Source organism: Sorex araneus, chromosome 3, assembly GCF_027595985.1.
Source record: "Sorex araneus isolate mSorAra2 chromosome 3, mSorAra2.pri, whole genome shotgun sequence".
NCBI classification, from domain to species: Eukaryota; Metazoa; Chordata; class Mammalia; order Eulipotyphla; family Soricidae; genus Sorex; species Sorex araneus.
This window is the reverse complement of record NC_073304.1, coordinates 7979629-7998782: the sequence shown is the minus strand read 5'-3', so window position 1 is coordinate 7998782 and position 19154 is coordinate 7979629. Positions and strand designations below refer to the sequence as shown.

At 58.8% G+C, this 19154-nt stretch overlaps 2 protein-coding genes across 5 annotated transcripts; both read left to right on the top strand.

The window, feature by feature from the left end:
• The first annotated feature begins 1055 nt into the window (after positions 1 to 1055).
• Positions 1056 to 17804, top strand: LOC101545283 (interferon alpha-inducible protein 27-like protein 2B). Of its 4 annotated transcripts, none has more exons than XM_055131380.1 (10): positions 1059 to 1213; positions 1877 to 2008; positions 12176 to 12307; positions 12703 to 12834; positions 13230 to 13361; positions 13757 to 13888; positions 14097 to 14228; positions 16206 to 16238; positions 16956 to 17117; positions 17555 to 17804. In XM_055131380.1, exons 1-10 carry the CDS (start codon positions 1081 to 1083, stop codon positions 17635 to 17637), a joined length of 1203 nt encoding a protein of 400 aa, XP_054987355.1. In that variant the 5' UTR covers positions 1059 to 1080; the 3' UTR covers positions 17638 to 17804. The 4 variants fall into 4 exon arrangements, with proteins under 4 accessions (XP_054987356.1, XP_054987355.1, XP_054987358.1 ...); XM_055131383.1 differs by lacking the exons at positions 1059 to 1213; positions 1877 to 2008 and adding exons at positions 10685 to 10774; positions 11330 to 11511; XM_055131381.1 differs by lacking the exons at positions 16956 to 17117; positions 17555 to 17804 and adding an exon at positions 16673 to 16933 and having other exon boundaries at positions 1056 to 1213.
• On the top strand, positions 2671 to 8058 carry LOC101557773 (interferon alpha-inducible protein 27-like protein 2A). Its single transcript, XM_055133850.1, has 5 exons — positions 2671 to 2724; positions 3490 to 3551; positions 6480 to 6509; positions 7293 to 7454; positions 7859 to 8058. The coding sequence occupies exons 2-5, from the start codon at positions 3545 to 3547 to the stop codon at positions 7951 to 7953; spliced, it is 294 nt and encodes a 97-aa protein (XP_054989825.1). The 5' UTR covers positions 2671 to 2724; positions 3490 to 3544; the 3' UTR covers positions 7954 to 8058.
• Positions 17805 to 19154: the final 1350 nt, after the last annotated feature.

Here is a 19154-nt window from a genome sequence, read left to right as displayed (position 1 = left end):
GGTTTCCTGGGAAATGAAACTCAGCTCACTGGTCGCAGCCTGGCAGGCGGGGCTCCCTCTGGTCTGGGCCCTGGCCCCTCTTTCAGACTCTGCCTCCGGACCCAGAGGGGGCCTCCAGACCGGATCGGTGCCACAGGGAGGGAGGGGGGTGCGGGGGAGGCACCTGTGGACCTAGGCTCAGATTGCTCATGGTTGTCTCCAGGGGAAGTGGTCACAGGAGGTGGGAAGGGGAGAGGGACTTAGCCCGGCCCTGCTCCTGGGCTCTGGGCCTTTCCCCGCTCTGCTGGCCTGGAGGCCTGGGAAGACCCAGCCTAGGGAAGCCCCCAGGCCCTTCCATCCTGGTCCCGATGGGCTTGAAGCCAGTGACCAGCACATCCAAGGGCCTTTCCTCCCGTGCACCAGGGCCCCGGACCCCAGCTTCTCCTCCTGGAGGTCAGGACATCTCCCGGCGTAACTTGGAACTCTGTGCTCCTGGCCCCTTGGCGTGGGGGGCTGGGACCCTGGGAAAAGGAGAACTGAAACACTTCCCTAGATAGGGAGTGTCCACCAAGATGTTGTATTATGAAACAGACATCCTGTACCAAGGGGCGGAACCCACAAAGATGACAGGAATATCATGTTCCAGTCTGCTGATCCGCCTTACGCAAATGCCCCGAGAATGCCCCGCATGATCCACCCTGGCCCCCTCGCAAAAGCCTTGCCCCTCAGCCTATATATTCTATATAGTTTCCTTCAAAAAACGAGACCTTGACAACAGTTCCTTGCTTGGTCTCCCTCTTCTTTCTCGCCCTTGCTATTTCAGGTAGCACCTCCTCAGACCCTGGAATAACTTCGTCCCGCAGGACGGGACACCTTGGCGTGGCTCCAGCACTCTCTTGGGTTCTGGAAGCTTCTGAAGGAAGAGGCGCCCACTGAGAAGGAAGACGCCTCCCACCCTCCCCCTCCCATCAGAAAGTCCCGCCGGCCCCAGGGTCTTCTCCAGGGCTGCTGTTCCCACCACTCACTGAGGAACCCCTCCCCCTCCTGTCTAGGGCCAGACCCCGCGCCTCACGCGCTGCCCCGTGTGAATCCCTGCCCGGCATGGCAGCCCTCTTCTCTGCGGCGGGCATCTTGGCCAAGTCCGTCTCCTCCAAGGCGCTGGCAGCGGCCAGTCTGGCCAAGGCGGGGGGCTTGGCAGTCTCGGGCCAGGTCCTGACTGGCCTGTCCTCCGTGGGTGAGTGTTCCTGAGAGGAGACGGGGAGGAGCAGGTGGTCAGGCCTGCTCCCGGCCTGGGTGGACTGAGTGATGCCTGGAGGCCTGTCCCCACCCAGAAGTCTGCCTGGGTTTCTCCTGACCCTGGGTGCAGGGCTCTGGGACTCGCGTCCCCTGTGTTGGGCCCCGTTGTCTGCCTCTTTCTTTCCTGCACTCAGTACCAGAATTCACGTCCATGTGGGCGCCCAACTTCCTGCCAAGGACCCAGCGTCCCTTGTTAAATATCTGCGCGTCATTCCCGCGTGTGTCTTCCCCACCCCTCTGTGTCCGGGCTTCTAGTGATGGGCACTGTGGTGGTTTCAGGAGCTGAGCTCTGGAAATAAGCGGGCATCGCGCTGGGCAGGATGAGCTTTCCCTGTCGCAGGGCCTGTCCCCACTGGGTGCTGCTCCTGGCGGCTCACTCAGTGCTCTGGCCACCCAGCCCTGTCTCTGGACTCTGACCTCGAGAGCCCCATCTTGAGCTGCGTAAATGCTCCCAGGCCACATCTGCATCGGTCAGTCTGTCCCTCTAGCAGGCCCCACCCAGGCCTCCTCCAGCCTTTCCTGGCCCAAATGTCAGGGGAGTGGGGGAGGGAGGCAGGCCACGGACCTGTGACCCCAGGCACCTCACCCCCTTCTTTTTCAGGACAAGCCGCGGCCTCCAAAGTTGCCCTGGAGTCAGCCATAGCCACGCTGGGTCCCTGGCTGGCGTCACTGAAGGCCTCGGCTGCTGTGGTGGGGTCCTCTGCCGCGACCGTGGCGGCTTCGTCCCTTGCAGGTAAGTGGCAGGGCATGTCTGTGAGCACAGCTCCGTCTTCAGCTGTGTCCATGCTCCCAGCCCACATCTGCATCAGTCAGTCTGTCCCGCTAACAGGCCACACCCAGGCCTCTTCCAACCTCTTCCAATCCCTGCAGGAGGGATTCCTGAGTGCAGAGTCTGGAGTGACCCCTGAGCCGCCCTGTGTGTGGCCCAGGAGAAAACGAAAAAGAGAACCGGAGATGGAGACAAGACTCGGTAATAACGCTTAGGTCTTCCATGCAGGAGGTAATCTCTTTAGGTACTTAGATATCATTCTTAGTACCAAAAAGGAAAAGCGATACCTAGGGTCCCGGAGATAGCTCAAAGGACTGAAGACATGTTTGGCATGGGAAAGCCGGGGTTTGGATTCCCTATGGCACTACTGGTTTGGGAGCACCACCAGAAGCCACCCCACTACCAGTACCCACCGTGGTGTGGTGCATGAGAAATGGGTGGAGGGAAGGGAGGAAATAAAGATCCTAAGAAACACTGTGACCGTTATGAAAGAGACCGAATTTCTTATCCTGTGATAGCAGCCCCAGAGCGCCTTGCTGGGAGGGTAGGTGGGGCTCAGCCAATTGACTGGCACTTTGTGGGCGGGGCATCATCCAGGCTGGGACTATATAGCCTGGTCAGTACCCACAAGAAGTCATTTCCACGGAACTTCTCTGGTTCTCAAGCAACCACTCGTCAAGGTGAGTGAAGAGAGAGTAACCGGGACCCTCAAAGCCTCAGCCTTGGGGGCAAGTGGCACTGCATCAGAGGTGCTGATGCTGGGATGGGGCTTATGCTCATCTTGACCCTGCGCCATTGGGAGCAGTTGTTTTCTGTTCCAAGGCAGGCTACTCTCCCCACCTCAGGCTTGGGGGTGGGGAGGCTGGACAGTGGGCAGAGCCCTGGAAAATCGGGATCCACCAGGGAAAGTCACGGTCTAGATGTGCCTTGGCGGATCCGGGGAGATGGTAGACAGGAGCAGAGAGCAGGGCTCTGGGCGCAGAGAGTGTCTGACTCCCCCGTCCCTTACAGGTCTAGCAGGGCCTTCGGTTTGTGGGAGTGAGAGGGGCCCCAGCAGCCTCTCACTGGCTCTTCTCAAGCTACTGTCAAGATGTCAGTGGACATTGCGGAAAACACAGCAGGAAGTGCTGCTCGAGTCTCTGCAGGGGCTCCTGTCCTCTGAGGCAGTAAAGGGGGGACCTGAGGTTTGGTGGCAGGGCTGGGACAGAGAGACTCTGGCCAGACCTGCCACCCAGGGGCTGCGGGTGACAGTGGGAGGTGGGTGCTGGGTGGGGCTGAGTCTGGCTCCCTCTGGGCTCCCAAGAACCTTCCATGACCTCATCCTGGCGGTCTGATGGCCCCCAGGGCCAGCTCAGGGTTCCGGTGGTTTCAGGACATGGAGGAGGGCACTGTGTGGGGTCTCTGGGTCTCTGGTCTCATTGCTGCCTCCTTCTTCTCTTCCACAGGGAAGACTGTTCCAGGCTCCCAACACTCAAAGCTTCTTCACACACCCCAAGAGAAATGCTTGGTAAGTGGGCCCTGATACCCTCCTCAGACACCACCCTACACACACACACACACACACACACACACACACACACACACACACACACACACACACACACAGGCACTCTCAGAGCTCGCCTTCCAAGGTGTCAGTACTAAGGAAACTTCCCCAGTGTAATATCTACAACCGCCCCCCCTAGAATCAGAATAGGGCTCAGAGCTCATTGGAGCTGAAAAGTGGGGTCCCAGGGTCCCCCTTTGGTCCTGGCCAGCCATACCCCCTCTCTGGGCTTTAATTGGTTTGATGCTCACTGCATGGGGTAGATTAGGTGCTGGTACAGAGCTCGAACACCAAGTTTATGGATCAGTACTTCAGAGGCCCCTCTCCGCTGGGTCTAACCCCTCACCAGAGTCTCTTGGCTCAGCCTTGGTGCCATTGGTGCCACTCCCTCAGCTGGCCTCCCTGCCAGTTTGACACACTGCCTGAGTTAGGACTTCTGGGCCCTTTAGTAACTTTTGGATCTCTGATTAAACTTCCTCTAGACCACATATTTCCTCATCTAGCGTTGACCCAAAAGTCCACCTCCCGGTGTGCCCTGCAGATGTGGGGCTCGCACTTGGCGGTGTGGGGTATTCCTGGTCACCCTGCAAAGCAGGTGCTCTCCCACGGAGCTACATCCCAGCCCCTGCCGTGTCCATTTTTAAAATCATTTGGCTTTTAGGACTTAACTGAAGGAATTCTTCATGCATTGAAAATACTAGCCCCTTCTGAGGTGTCTGAAGTGTCGGTATTTTCCCCCTCTCCTGAGCTCCTGCCCACCCTGTGGACGGCCTCTTGTCTTAGTTGGTTCCGGCTGCTGGAACAAAATGCCATCAGCTTATTTATACACACCAGAACTGTGTATATCATGTTCTGGAGACTGGAAGGTTGAAGATCAAAGTACAAGGGGGTAATTTTCAGGCTGGAGAGTTAGTGCAGTGGGTAGGGGGCTTGCCTTGCATGTGATCAATCCAGGATTGATCACTGGTGCCCACAATGGTCCACAAGCCCAGTCAGGAGTGATCTATGAGCAGAGCCAGGAGCAAGCTCAGAGTACCATCAGGCATGGCCAAAACAAAGAAAGAATACAAGCCTGAGGGGAGGGTGTGTGTACAGGAGTGACAGTACAGTGGGTGGGGTGTTTGCCTTGAATGTGGCCAATCCAGGTTCAATCCCAGGCATCCCATATGGTCCTCTGAGCACTGACAGGAGTAATTCCTGAGTGCAGAGCCAGGAGTAACTCCTGAGCATCGCTGGGTTACTTTTTGGTGACCCAAAAAGCTAAACAAACAAACCAAAAAAAATGCTTTAAAAAAGGTCACTAATCCCAGTCCTGAGGGATCTGGCCGAGGTTCCAATCCCACCATCACACTGGCCATTGCCTTGCAGCCTGTGACTTTGAGGGGACAGAGGCATGCAGACCAGAGTGTCCTTGCAGACACCAGGGGGCGCTGTTGGCCATGTCTCCCTCTTGGAGCCTGTGCCTGATGTTGGCGAATCAGCAGCAAGACACCTGAAAATATTCCTAGCATTGGTGTTGATCTGAGCAAAGGAAACAGACAGTTCCGATCATAACACAAATGATGCATCCTGGGGCATGCCGTGGCCGTCTAATAAAATCCAGAGACAAAGGACAGAAGCTTCTCAAAACCTTTGCTATTTATTTATTTATTTTTTTTTTTGAGGGGGGGAGTGTCTCCAAATTGCATCCAAGGGAACTGGGGGCCATTCTTGGTGATTCTTAATTTTTTTTCTTTTTGGGTCACACCCAGTATTGCACAGGGGTCACTCCTGGCTCATGCACTCAGGAATTACACCTGCCGGTGCTCGGGGGACCACATATGGGATGCTGGGAATTTAACCCAGGTTGGCTGCGTGTAAGGCAAATGCGTACCTGCTGTGCTATCACCCCATTCTTGGTGATTCTTAGTCAACCCAAGAAAGTGGTTCCAAGGAGTGATGTTTGAGCCCTGCATCACCCAGAATCCCCCAGGTCACCCTCGAATTTTGGCTAGAGCCAGAATCTCTAAAGGGAGAATGTGGGGTTCTGTAGGTGATGTCACGAATAGGGAAGGGAAGAGGGTTTGTTCATGACAAGGTGAAGGGCAAGAGTATCCAATAGAACTTTCTGGATGATCAGCATGTCCATATGGCTGCCGTGGGGTAGTAGCCCATGTGATAATGAGCACTGCAGACATCCTGGGATAGCAAAAGAGCATTTTCAACTCTGTTTCCTTGAAATTTATGCTTTCAGGGGCCACACATGACTAGTTGTCACCATAGCGGAGGGCTGAGACTTACAGAGTGTCCCCGTGAAGGGAAGTCCGACACTTTTTGAAGGGAAAGTGAGACATTGCGAAGTGAGAGGCCAGTGTGTGGGAAGGGTCACCTGTGCAGAAGAGAAATCACCAGAAGGAGCGATGGAGAGAGAGCAGATTGGGACTGAAATTTCCACACAGGGTGGCAGGGGCCAGTCTGTGCTCCGTCTTCGTGACCGGAAACAAGGCGCCTCTTCTCGCTGGATGGACACTCACATCTGGGTCCAGGGGCCGGGGGGAGGCGCGTTCCAGCCTTAGATGCAGATCAAACGGCTGGCAAAGGCATAGAGCAGAGGAGCCAAATTGACCCTAGTGCACAGAATCAAAAAGATCAGGGTGTATCTTGTCAGCTTTGGTTATCCCTTAAAAACAAGTGTGCAGGGTTGAAGGGCGGTGTGCGGGCTTTTCCGTGCCCTTCCCTACTGGAGCATGACACGAGAAATTAGACTTTTTTGAAAAAGCAGGGAGAGGCCCTCCAGAAACACTTCTCTCCTCTGAATGCAACTTCAGAGGCGCTTGCTCACCGTGAAAAGAGAGGGTTCGGGGGGGACCAGGGCAGGGTCACATTGTGCTTTGTCCCTCCCCCCACCAGGTACAGTCCTTGCCGGTATCGTTGGCGGCGGTGAGTCCTGCGGGAAATGAGTCCCCACTGGGCCTGGGCCCTGGGCTGTCCTGGTCCTGACCCAGACAGCTCCAGACCACTGGACCCTGTGTGGGCGGGCGGGTAGGGGATGCGGTTGGGCGAGCCCAGGTTACTGCCCAGAAACACAGGACCCCAAGTGCAGCCCCTGAGGTCCAGGGCTAGTCACTGACCTCTGCAGCCTGGACACCTCCTGGAAGGTCCAGGATGTGACCTACCCGCTATAGCTCAAAAGGCTCGTCCCTGACTCAGTTGTTCTAGGTGTTGTTAGACCCGTGAGCTGAAAGCCACAGAAATGTGACACTCAGACACGTGTGACACGTGGTCGAGGACTAGGAGCTCAGCGGCTGCTCTGCTGGGCCTGGCACGATGCCCTCTGACGGCACAGCCTGGGGGTGGCAGGTGGCTGCTGGGGCCGGGCACAGAGAACAGAGTCCCCCACCCCACCCACCCAGCAGAGCAGCTGCCCCCTGTCCTCTCTGCTCGGGGCTTGGGGAGAGGCAGAGTCCCCGTCCCCGGGCAGAGACCACACAGCCGCCCCCAGGGTTAGTGTCAGGGGCCAAGAGAGGGCAGGGCAGGGGCCTGACGGGCCAGCTGGGAGCCACTTACCCTGGGCTTCCACACAGGCCCCTGGTCCCTGCCCTTCCCCTGCTGGGCGCGGTCCTTCCCTCCACACTCACAGGAGCCCAGTGACCCCTCCCAGCCCCAGGAGGGATCGGGCCATCTGGGGCCTTCCCTGGGCCAACCCTGCTCCTGTCCCCACAGCGGTTGCAGCGGGGTCCGTGCCCGTGGTCCTGGGCGCCGTGGGCTTCACTGCAACCGGCATCGCCGCCTCATCCCTGGCGGCCAGTATGATGTCCAGTGCGGCTGTTGCCAACGGGGGCGGGGTGGCCGCCGGCAGCCTGGTGGCCATTCTACAGTCAGTGGGTGAGTGTCTGCTCGAGAAATGGGGGTGGTAGGGGATGTAGGCTGTGGGGGGTCGGCGGACAGCCGAGTTTGGGCTAAGCCCTGTGCTCTCCCCCAGTTCCAGGACCTTTGTCCTCCCTCCCTGTCCCTGTTCCATGGGGAGGAGGGGGGGACAGGGTGCCCAGGACAGCTGCGTCCCAGGAACCCCGACCTCTGGGCAGCGCCCCTGCCCCTGGGCCCAGCCCCCCATGGAGGCAAGGCAGCTGCCCAGAACCTCCTGTTTGTCCTGGAGGCCCCTTGCCGAGCGGAGAGGGGGGCCTGGGGAAGCAGCGGGGTGCGGTACGTGTCCTGTCCTGGGGTGCCGGGACCTGGCCCAGCCCCTGTCAGGTGCCCGACCACCACCCGTCTCCCCCTTTGTCCCACAGGGGCCGCAGGACTCTCGACCACCACCACCGCTGCTTTGGGCGCTGCTGGGTCCAGTGTTGGGGCCTGGCTCTGGGGTTCAGCCCTTCTCCTGTGAATAGAAACTGAAGAGAACTCCGAGCCTCCTCCCAGCCACCCTTCACCTGAGGCCTGAGAAGTGCCTGTCACAGCCCCGACTTGCATCCTTGAGGAATAAAGAGAGAAGCTGTGGCCTCTTCTGTGTCTGCTGTGTCCGTCATTTCCTTTCCCAGCCCACAGCCCCGGGGACACTTGGGTTCCAAGGATCTGTCATTCTGTCTGAGCCCTCTAGCCCCTGAGGTCAATTTCCTCCACCAGCCACAGTGCCCGAATTATGGGTATGTCCTAGCTGGAGGTTTCCCCCATGTCTGGCGGCCTTCCTCTGCACTGTCCCCACCCCCAACCCACTGTGCCCCTCGGCCGATGACCCGAAGATGTGATTTTGCGCTTGGGATTGAGCTGCCACACTCAACAGGGAGAGAGTCCCCCCAGGACTAAGGCTATCCTGGTGGGGGAGGGACTTTACAAAAACTACAAATTTCTTGGAATGATCACTGTCCCCTCCCCCATAGCAGGAGACGAATCGGAAATCTTGGGATGCTGAGGTCACAGTTTGTGCTTTCATCTGTGCTGGCCCCTTGGAGTGATAGCAGAGCGGGTGGGATGTTTATTGGTTCGATTCCTCTGCTCCTCTCGGAGAGCCCTGCAAGCTACTGAGAGTATCCCTCCCCCATGGCAGAACCTGGCAAGCTCCCCATGGTGTATTCAATATGCCAAAAACAGTCACAAGTCTCACAATGAAGACGTTACTGGTGCCCGTTTGAGCACATTGATGAGCATCGCGATGACAGTGACAGTGACATTGGCCCCTTGGGCCTACTGCTTTGGCTCTGGTTTCACTTATTCTGTTACCCGCTTTGGAAACCAAGTTCTTTCCATGAGAGCCAGCCCACGGCAGGCCGTACATGGTGTACGCATCTTTAGAGTTCCTTCCCTTTGTTTTGGAAGACAAGACTTGATTTTCCTTGTACATGTTTCTGTTCTTGAGGCTTTATTTCATTGCTTTGCTGACAACTGTGATGCTTTATGGTGCAAGGGGTCACTGCACTTCTCACACGACAGAAATGCCTGAGACCCTTCGTCACTGTCTTAGGCCGCTTCCTGTTCATTACCTCTTCCCCCGCTGTCAGTGCTCCTTCAACCACACTTGCTCACCTAAATCCTGTTGTCAAAGTCCCAGGGTTTGCTTTCACTGCATGCAATCCGGTCCCTGTCTTTGTTTCTTTACACTGGTGAGACCCTCCGGCCCCTGTCAGAGAGCTGCTGGGTATGCCCTGTGGGGTCTGTGTGAAGCACCCGGCCAGCAGCAGACTCTGAACGCCAGCACCCGAGCAGCGGGTAGGGCTGGGGCTCCCCAAACCCTAGGTGAGCACCCACAAATTCTCTGGGCTCTGACATGGGGCCAGTCCTTGGGACTGGAGAAGGGCTGGAGGGTGGTGACTCTTGGGGTCCAGAGAGGGCTGCATGGTGTTGGCTTGGTGCAGGCGGGTGTGTGTGTGTGTGTGTGTGTGTGTGTGTGTGTGTGTGTGTGTGTGTGTTTGCGTGTGTGTGAGAGGGGGGTTGTTCACCTGGTTGCCCATCTTTGGTGAGCAAGTAAGACAGGACAGGCTGGCACTGTGGATCCAGGTTCAGGGTTGCTGGGGCACAGGGAGGGGCACTCTAGTGGCCTCACCTCTCGCTGAGGGTGCCCTTTAACCCCCAAGAAGTGGCCCTGCAGGCACCCAGTGCGGGTGACAAGAAGGAGACAACAGCCCAGTGGGTGACCCGGGGGCTCAGCCAGGAGTTTCTCCTGGTTCACTGGCTCCCCTCACAATGGGGCTGAGGGATGGGGGTGGGGAGGGGTTCAGCAAGTGAACATCTCACTGACCCGTGTTGTACAGGGAACACGGGTGCTTGGTCAATGTATGTAATGGGGCATGGGAATGGCTGAACACACGTGCAACACAGTTTTCCTCCTCAGACTGAAAAAAAGAGATTCTTGGGGCTGGAGCGATAGCACAGTGGGGAGCGGGGAGGGCGTTCAATTCCCTGCATCCCATAGGGTCCCCTGAGCACCGCCAGGAGTGAATGCTGAGTGCAGAGCCAGGAGTAATCCCTGAGCATCGCTGGGTGTGACCCCACCGAAAAAAAAGAATATTTTTTTAAATAAGAATTTTATTGTATTGAATCACCATGTGGAAAATTACAATGCTTTCAGGCTTAAGTCTCAGTTATACAATGCTGAAACAACCATCCCTTCACCAGTGCACATATCCCACCACCAAAAAAAAAAAAAAGAAAAGAAAAAAAGAGAAAAAAAAGAAAAAAAAACAGTACACCTCCCATTCTGCCCTTCTATCCCCATGCCTTGTAACTGATAAATTTCACTTTACTTTCTCTTTCTTTGGTTACATTCAATATTTCAACACAAACCTCACTATTATTGTTAGGAGTTACCCACTGGAGTCAGACCTGGTGTGAAGAGATATGAGGTTTTGGATTTCCGTACTTTACCAACTAGGTCCAGGGAGATTTCTTCCAGATACTGGATCATTGCAAGCTTGTAAACCCCATCTGTGGTCGTCATAATATGGCGGTCACCACGCCCTTCACCCCCTCCCCACCCCGAAAGATTCTTACTGCTTCTGCTAGGACGTCTGGCCTTCAGCTGAATTGGCTGAAGCAGAGTAAATGAAAACCTCTTTGGTTTCGGTTTCCTGGGAAATGAAACTCAGCTCATTGGTCGCAGCCTGGCAGGCGGGGCTCCCTCTGATTGGGCCCTGGCAGCTCTTTCAGACTCTGCCTCCGGACCCAGAGGCTGCCTCCAGATCAGACTGGTGCCCCAGCTCCTGCCTCTCCCGGTGAGCTGGGCTGTGGCGGGGGCGGGGGGTGGGGCGTGGGAAGGGGTGCAGGGAAGGCACCTGTGGACCTAGGCTCAGATTGCTCATGGTTGTCTCCAGGGGAAGTGGTCACAGGAGGTGGGAAGGGGAGAGGGACTTAGCCCGGCCCTGCTCCTGGGCTCTGGGCCTTTCCCCGCTCTGCTGGCCTGGAGGCCTGGGAAGACCCAGCCTAGGGGACACCCCCAGGCCCTTCCATCCTGGTTCCGATGGGCTAGAAGCCAGTGACCAGCACATCCAGGGGCCTTTCCTCCCGTGCACCAGGGCCCCGGACCCCAGCTTCTCCTCCTGGAGGTCACGATATCTCCCGGAGTAACTTGGAACTCTGTGCTCCTGGCCCCTTGGCGTGGCTCCAGCACTCTCTTGGGTTCTGGAAGCTTCTGCAGGAAGAGGCGCCCACTGAGAAGGAAGACGCCTCCCACCCTCCCCCTCCCATCAGAAAGTCCCGCCGGCCCCAGGGTCTTCTCCAGGGCTGCTGCTCCCACCACTCACCGAGGAACCCCTCCCCCTCCTGTCTAGGGCCAGACCCTGAGCCTTACGCGCTGCCCCGTGTGAATCCCTGCCCGGCATGGCGGCCCTCTTCTCTGCGGCGGGCGTCTTGGCCAAGTCCGTCTCCTCCAAGGCCCTGGCAGCGGCCAGTCTGGCCAAGGCGGGGGGCATGGCAGTCTCGGGCCAGGTCCTGACTGGCCTGTCCTCCGTGGGTGAGTGTTCCTGAGAGGAGACGGGGAGGAGCAGGGGGTCAGGCCTGCTCCCAGCCTGGGTGGACTGAGTGATGCCTGGAGGCCTGTCCCGACCTGGAAGTCTGCCTGGGTTTCTCCTGACCCTGCGTGCAGGGCTCTGGGACTCGCATCCCCTGTTTGGCCCCGTTGTCTGCCTCTTTCTTTCCTGCACTCAGTACCAGAACTCACGTCCGTGTGGGCGCCCAACTTCCTGCCAAGGGCCCAGCGTCCCTTGTTAAATATCTGAGCGTCATTCCCGCGTGTGTCTTCCCCACCGCTCTGTATCCGGGCTTCTAGTGCCGGGCACTGCGGTGGTTTCAGGAGCTGAGCTCTGGAAATAAGCGGGCACCGTGCTGGGCAGGATGAGCTTTCCCTGTCGCAGGGCCTGTCCCCACTGGGTGCTGCTCCTGGCGGCTCACTCAGTGCTCCATCTGGCCACCCGGCCCCCTCTCTGGACTCTGACCTCGAGAGCCCCATCTTCAGCCGTGTAAATGCTCCCAGGCCACATCTGCATCGGTCAGTCTGTCCCGCTAGCAGGCCCGGCCCAGGCCTCCTCCAGCCTCTCATGGCCCAAATGTCAGGGGAGTGGGGGAGGGAGGCAGGCCACGGACCTCTGACCCCAGGCACCCCACCCTTCTTTTTTCAGGACAAGCCGCGTCCTCCAAAGTTGCCCTGGAGTCAGCCATAGCCACGCTGGGTCCGTGGGTGGCGTCACTGAAGGCCTCGGCTGCTGTGGTGGGGTCCTCTGCCGCGACCGTGGCGACTTCGTCCCTTGCAGGTAAGTGGCAGGGCATGTCTGTGGGCACTGCCCCGTCTTCAGCTGTGCCCATGCTCCCAGCCCACATCTGCATCGGTCAGTCTGTCCCGCTAACAGGCCCCGCCCAGGCCTCCTCCAGCCTCTCGTGGCACAAATTTTTTTTTTTCTTTTTGGGTCACACCCGGCGATGCACAAGGGTTACCTCCTGGCTTTGCACTCAGGAATTACCCCTGGCGGTGCTCAAGGCACCATATGGGATGCTGGGAATCGAACCCGGGTCGGCCGCGTGCAAGGCAAACGCCCTACCCACTGTGCTATCTCTCCAGCCCCCTCTCGTGGCACAAATGTCAGGGGAGTGGGGGAGGGAGGCAGGCCATGGACCTCTGACCCCAGACATCCCACCCTTCTTTTTTCAGGACAAGCCGCGGCCTCCAAAGTTGCCCTGGAGTCAGCCATAGCCACGCTGGGTCCGTGGGTGGCGTCACTGAAGGCCTCGGCTGCTGTGGTGGGGTCCTCTGCCGCGACCGTGGCGACTTCGTCCCTTGCAGGTAAGTGGCAGGGCATGTCTGTGGGCACAGCCCCGTCTTCAGCTGTGCCCATGCTCCCAGCCCACATCTGCATCGGTCAGTCTGTCCCGCTAACAGGCCCCGCCCAGGCCTCCTCCAGCCTCTCGTGGCACAATTTTTTTTTTTTCTTTTTGGGTCACACCCGGCGATGCACAAGGGTTACCTCCTGGCTTTGCACTCAGGAATTACCCCTGGCGGTGCTCAAGGCACCATATGGGATGCTGGGAATCGAACCCGGGTCGGCCGCGTGCAAGGCAAACGCCCTACCCACTGTGCTATCTCTCCAGCCCCCTCTCGTGGCACAAATGTCAGGGGAGTGGGGGAGGGAGGCAGGCCATGGACCTCTGACCCCAGACATCCCACCCTTCTTTTTTCAGGACAAGCCGCGGCCTCCAAAGTTGCCCTGGAGTCAGCCATAGCCACGCTGGGTCCGTGGGTGGCGTCACTGAAGGCCTCGGCTGCTGTGGTGGGGTCCTCTGCCGCGACCGTGGCGACTTCGTCCCTTGCAGGTAAGTGGCAGGGCATGTCTGTGGGCACAGCCCCGTCTTCAGCTGTGCCCATGCTCCCAGCCCACATCTGCATCGGTCAGTCTGTCCCGCTAACAGGCCCCGCCCAGGCCTCCTCCAGCCTCTCGTGGCACAAATTTTTTTTTTTCTTTTTGGGTCACACCCGGCGATGCACAAGGGTTACCTCCTGGCTTTGCACTCAGGAATTACCCCTGGCGGTGCTCAAGGCACCATATGGGATGCTGGGAATCGAACCCGGGTCGGCCGCGTGCAAGGCAAACGCCCTACCCACTGTGCTATCTCTCCAGCCCCCTCTCGTGGCACAAATGTCAGGGGAGTGGGGGAGGGAGGCAGGCCATGGACCTCTGACCCCAGACATCCCACCCTTCTTTTTTCAGGACAAGCCGCGGCCTCCAAAGTTGCCCTGGAGTCAGCCATAGCCATGCTGGGTCCGTGGGTGGCGTCACTGAAGGCCTCGGCTGCTGTGGTGGGGTCCTCTGCCGCGACCGTGGCGACTTCGTCCCTTGCAGGTAAGTGGCAGGGCATGTCTGTGGGCACAGCCCCGTCTTCAGCTGTGTCCATGCTCCCAGACCACATCTGCTGTCTGTCAGTCTGTCCCGCTAACATGCCCAGCCCAGGCCTCTTCCAACCTCTCCTGGCCCAAATGTCAGGGGAATGGGGGAGGGAGGCAGGCCACGGACCTCTGACCCCAGGCACCCCACCCCCTTCTTTTTTCAGGACAAGCTGCGGCCTCCACAGTTGCCCTGGAGTCAGCCATAGCCACGCTGGGTCCCTGGCTGGCGTCACTGAAGGCCTCGGCTGCTGTGGTGGGGTCCTCTGCCGCGACCGTGGCGACTTCCTCCCTTGCAGGTAAGTGGCCCTGCGTACCAGACGCCCCCCTGTGTCCTCCTCCTACATAGATATGGGACGAGCCCGCTGGGGCCTGGGCGGTTCCCGCGTCCCTTGATTCTGAGGACATGTGCCCTAGCAAGGCCAGTCCCACTGCGCTGCTCTCTGCCGCTGCGCGGGTCTGGCTGCTGGTGACTTCTTAGAAGTCCTGGACGCAGGCACTGGTGCCGCTTCTCTTCAAAGGGGGAACTGAGGGCCACGCCCTGGACAGGAAGCAGGTGGGCCCCAGACAGCCTATCCTGGGCTAGGAATAGGACGGACAGCAGGTGGCCATGTTGGGGGGCTTGGGGAGGGGCTGGATCAGCTCCCCAAGACCCTTGGCCAGTAGGGAACAAGCCCCTTCTGGTGGGCTTTGGGTGCCCAGAAAGGCCAAGGTCAGCCTGCCCAGGTCACAGGGCTTCCTGACCAGGTTCTGCATGGGGAGCCACAGCATCCTCCCCCACAGGGGCCCTGGGCCCGGGCAGGGCTGTCCTTTCTGTGCCTGTTTCTTTTCTTTCTTTTTTTTTTTGCTTTTTGGGTCACACCCAGCAATGCTCAGGGGTTACTCCTGGCTCTGCACTCAGGAATTGCTCCTGGCAGTGCTTGGGGGACCCTAGGGGATGCCGGGGATCGAACCCGGGTTGGCCACGTGCAAGGCAAATGCCCTACCCGCTGTGCTATCACTCTGCCCCCCCCCTGCCTGTTTCTACTCCTCAGTGCCCCCCGGTGCCCGCCCTGGGCAGCAGACGGAACTCTCTCTGCATTCCTTGTCTTCTCTTCTCTTTGGATTGGGACCACACGCAGCCGGGCTCAGTGCTTACTGTGCTCAGGGATCACTCCTGGTGGGCTCAGGGGACCCTAGCAGATGCCAGGAGTAGAACCCCGCTGGGCTGTGTGCCAGGCATGGCCCCATCTGCTGTCCTGTGTCCCGGCCCCCTCTGTGTATCTCGCTGCCCCTGGAGTTCCTGGAGCCGCCGCCACCCCCACACAGCCGTCCTGGCGTCTCTGGCTGTGGCAAGTCCCTCCCTTCCCCATGATGGCCGTAGAGGCGGGGAGCCGGGCCCATAGGCACCTGAGTATAGATCACGGCTGTGAGCGAACTCCAGCCACGGGGTCGCAATGATGCCTTCGGATAGGAGGATCAGAGAAGGCTTCCTGGAAGAGGGGGCAAATGTCAGAGGAGGAAGCCGAGGAGCTTTCTACTCATCTGGGGAGACTGCTGGCTCCTTGGCTGTGACTGCTCCCAGCTCTCTTAGGGCCAGTGGCTGTCAGGAGAGGAGGGAGCACGCCCCCTAGGGGCTCACAGTGTATGACCCCCATGCCATGGGGTTCCCTGTCCTGGTCAGACCACCCAGGTCAAAGCCACTTTGCCAAATCCACACATTCCTGAGGGGAAACAGGGCTGTCTCGGGCAGGGGCTGTTTGACAGTTTGGCCGGGAGGCTCCAGGGTCACTTCGGACCTCCCTCCAAATGGGTAGAAAGGAAACAGACCAATAAAAAGAAAGCCAGAATGAGGCCAAGATAGCACAGGGGGGAGGGCGCTTGTCTTGCAAGTGGCACCCCCAGATTAGATCCCCACCACCCAGAGGGTCCCCCGAGCCCCAGCCTGAGTGAGCCCTGAGCACAGATCCAAGAGTGAACCCTGGACATCTCTGGGGGTGTCCAACCCTCCCCAACACACACATAAGAAAACCAGAATGAAAAAGCGGCTGGCGTTTTGAGACCCCGGGTGGGCGCCTCTCTCCGCTCACGGCCCTCCGAGCAGGCCCGCCAGGACAGGGCACCTGGGATCAGACGCCCCAGCCCTGGGCCCCAAACACAGTCTCCAGCAGGGTGTCCGTCTTCTCGGGGGGAAGGCAGAGGGCCAGGGAGGGGTCATGCTGCCCTGTCTGTCACCATCTCCCCCAACAGGGATCTGCGGGCCGGACCCACTCACAGAGTGTTCTTTTGTTTTCCAGCCAAGTGTGCTGCAGGTGCGGCGGTGGGAGGAGGTGAGTGGGCGTGGGTGTGGGGGCGGGGGCGGGGTGGGGGGACACATGCTAGGCTTCTCGGCTGTCCCCTAGCTTGACGTTGTCCAGGGCAGGCATGCCCCAGGCCTCGGTGTCTGAGGCAGGAGAGCACTGGAGCAGGAGACCCCAGAGGCAGAAGGCTTGAAGCCCGGAGTGTGTGGTGCTCTAGGGGGGGTGGGGGGTCAGCCTCACCAGCCCCTCAGTCAGCTGCGCAGAACATTCTGGGGCTTCCCAGGGCTGCATCCTTCCCGGCGATAGTCTCCTGGTCCTCTGGGGTGCCATGGGGTCACAGTGCCAACTGCACCGTGTCAACGGGCATGCATTACCAGCCGGGCTCGGCAGCTCCGGTGGCCCTGGGGGGGGGCCTAGATCCCTGGGGCGGCCACATAATCTGGCCTCTCTCTGTCCTGGGCTAGGACCGGCCAGCGGTCCCGTCTTCTCCCGAGGCCCCAAGCTGGCCGTCCTGGTGCCAGCCCTGCTGGAGAGAAATCAAGGCCCGAGGGCCCCTGAGTGGCCGTTAAGAGCCCAGCGTCGCTGTGCCCAGCCCCCATCAGGCCTCCCTTCTGCTCGCTGCTCCCTGCCTGCTCCCCCTCCACTGTGGGGCCCAGGGCGGTCTCCTGAACGTGCAGGGCGGGACTGAGTGTGCAGGGGGGGGCGTCCCTCCTCGGCTCAGTCCCCCACTTCCACCCCTCCCCCCAGCCCTCGCTGTGGGATCTGTGCCCGTGGCTGTGAGTATCCTGGGCTTCAGCAGCCAGGGAATCGTCGCCTCCTCGGTGGCGGCCAAGATGATGTCAGCAGCCGCCATCGCCAACGGGGGCGGGGTGGCCGCGGGCAGCCTGGTGGCCGTTCTGCAGTCGGTGGGTGAGTGTCTGCACGAGGAGGAGGCCAGTGGGGCGATGGGGGCGGGTGCGCGTGTGAAGCTAAACGCAGTCAGGCCCACGCTTGCCCCCTTCCGTGCATCTGAGCTAACCTTGGCCCTGATCTCAGCCACCCTTCCAGTCTGGGGAGGGCCTGGGGGGGGAGCAGGCGTCCGCCCTCCATTCATGATCCCCCCCCCACCCCGGAGCAGACTCCTCCCCCGACGGCCCCAGCCCTGGTGGATGGTGAGGCAGCTGCCGGGTCCAGGTGGCTCCACTCAGTATCAGGGGTCCCCTCTTCCCTCTGGGCAGCTGCCTGCAGGAGCCTCGCCCCAAACCCAGGTCCCAAGGGAGCAGTGGGGGACATTTAGGCGCTTTCGGGTGCCCACCACGGCCTCGGGGCCCTGTCCTCGGGGCCTCTCACCCTCTTCTCTCCCACAGGGGCCGTTGGACTGCCCACGTCATGCAATCTCATCTTGGGAGTTATTGGGTCTGGTCTGGGGGCCGGAGTGTCATTTTTGTAAGCAGACACCCTTCCTGTCTTCCTGTCTCGGTGACGGGCTCAGGACGAAAGCCGCTTTCACCCTGGAGATCCACCCTTCTGGTCCTCAGAAGGGCGCTGCCCACAGGGACAACTGCGGTGCCCCCCGCATTGTTCAAACCTGAGAAATAAAGGTGAGCTGCCAGTGACCTTCCCTGTGTCTGTCCGTGCTGAGGAACAGGACCGGGCGGGTGGGGCTGTGTGTGTCCTACGCGGTGAGCACATCTCAGGGGCAATGGAGAAGGAGCACTGGGTCCCCAGTTCAGGATCTGAAGAGTAGGATGTTAAAGAGAATGAAAAGCGGAGCTACCTGAGCCGTGGAATTGTGTCCAACCAATCAGCACTAGACAAACTTTGCACCAATCAGAACTGTGCGGGAGGAAGCCCTCATTTGCATAAAGCAGCCTGCGTGTGGACCCGCCCACTTTTGTGCTTATGTAAACACTTGGTGGCCTGACCAGGAAATTCTCTCCCCAATAGCTTTGGGGTCTGCATCTTCAGGACCAGTAGTGCTACAATGCCCAGTCAAGCCTTAGTTCCAGCTTCACCAGGCTTCCTGTTAAACAGAACTCAGGCCCGTTTCGAGTCTTGTTCCTGAGTTTTGTTCCCAGGAAGGTCCTTTTCTTCACATTCAGCCACAGTGCATGGTTCTTCAATGGGAACTTACATCAGCGTCCTGGGAGGCCTCAGACCAAGGCAATATGTGGAGGATAGTTTGGCTCTTGTTCCCGGCCCAGCCACTGCCCGGGCACCTTGTCCTTTAGCACATTTGGTGCTTCCCCTCCTCACCCAGGAGCTGGTGTGTGGAGTTGCAAGTACATGACAGTCTACCTGCCCTCATAGCTCTGAGTGTTCATGTAAGCGGAGAAGTCGCTTCTCAGGGAGCAGGGATTTGGAGGTCTGGGTGTGAAGCACTATGGGAGTTGTCAAAGAACCGCACATGGGTTGTTCTTGGATAAAAACTGGGTTTCCAGGGTTCTCTTATGGAGAAAAGAAAAACAGTCCTCGTTGAAATATGCTGTGTCTTCTGTTGTCCAAATGTCTCCCCATTGCACTCCGGAGGTTAGGGAGCCCCCGGCAGCCACTTGCTCCAACAATCCAAATGGTGAATCGCTGTCATGGCCCCCAACCGGATTCCACTTAGAGACAGACCTCACTGAGAAATCAACCTGCTAAAAATTCAGGTATGTAGGATTTGTGACTGAAATCTCCAGGCTTTCTCGGAGTAGAGATGGACTACCTCCCCCCACTTCTCTGTACTTCCAGAAGCCCCAGCAGTCACACCCACACCCCAAAACTGCCACCCAGTTAAACGTCTACTCAGCTGTACCTTCCCAATAGAAATCCTGAACTTACTCACATCTCGAATGATAAGGCACTGATAAACCAGGAGTAGCATACCAAATTGGAGAAGGCAACCAATCTCAATTAACAAAACAGACATAGGAGGCTTAACCAGTAACAACATTTTAGTAATCTCTCATACAAGAACTTAATGTC

What these genes read in the sequence shown, in the direction of transcription:
- LOC101545283 (XM_055131380.1), top strand. Translation starts at nt 1,081, where the DNA reads ATGGCAGCCCTCTTCTCTGCGGCGGGCATCTTGGCCAAGTCCGTCTCC. An exon ending in GACTGGCCTGTCCTCCGTGG is followed by an intron (nt 1,214 to 1,876) that starts GTGAGTGTTCCT and finishes CTTCTTTTTCAG; the next exon opens with GACAAGCCGCGGCCTCCAAA. An exon ending in GGCGACTTCGTCCCTTGCAG is followed by an intron (nt 12,308 to 12,702) that starts GTAAGTGGCAGG and finishes TTCTTTTTTCAG; the next exon opens with GACAAGCCGCGGCCTCCAAA.
- LOC101557773 (XM_055133850.1), top strand. An exon ending in TGCCGGTATCGTTGGCGGCG is followed by an intron (nt 6,510 to 7,292) that starts GTGAGTCCTGCG and finishes CTGTCCCCACAG; the next exon opens with CGGTTGCAGCGGGGTCCGTG. An exon ending in GGCCATTCTACAGTCAGTGG is followed by an intron (nt 7,455 to 7,858) that starts GTGAGTGTCTGC and finishes TTTGTCCCACAG; the next exon opens with GGGCCGCAGGACTCTCGACC.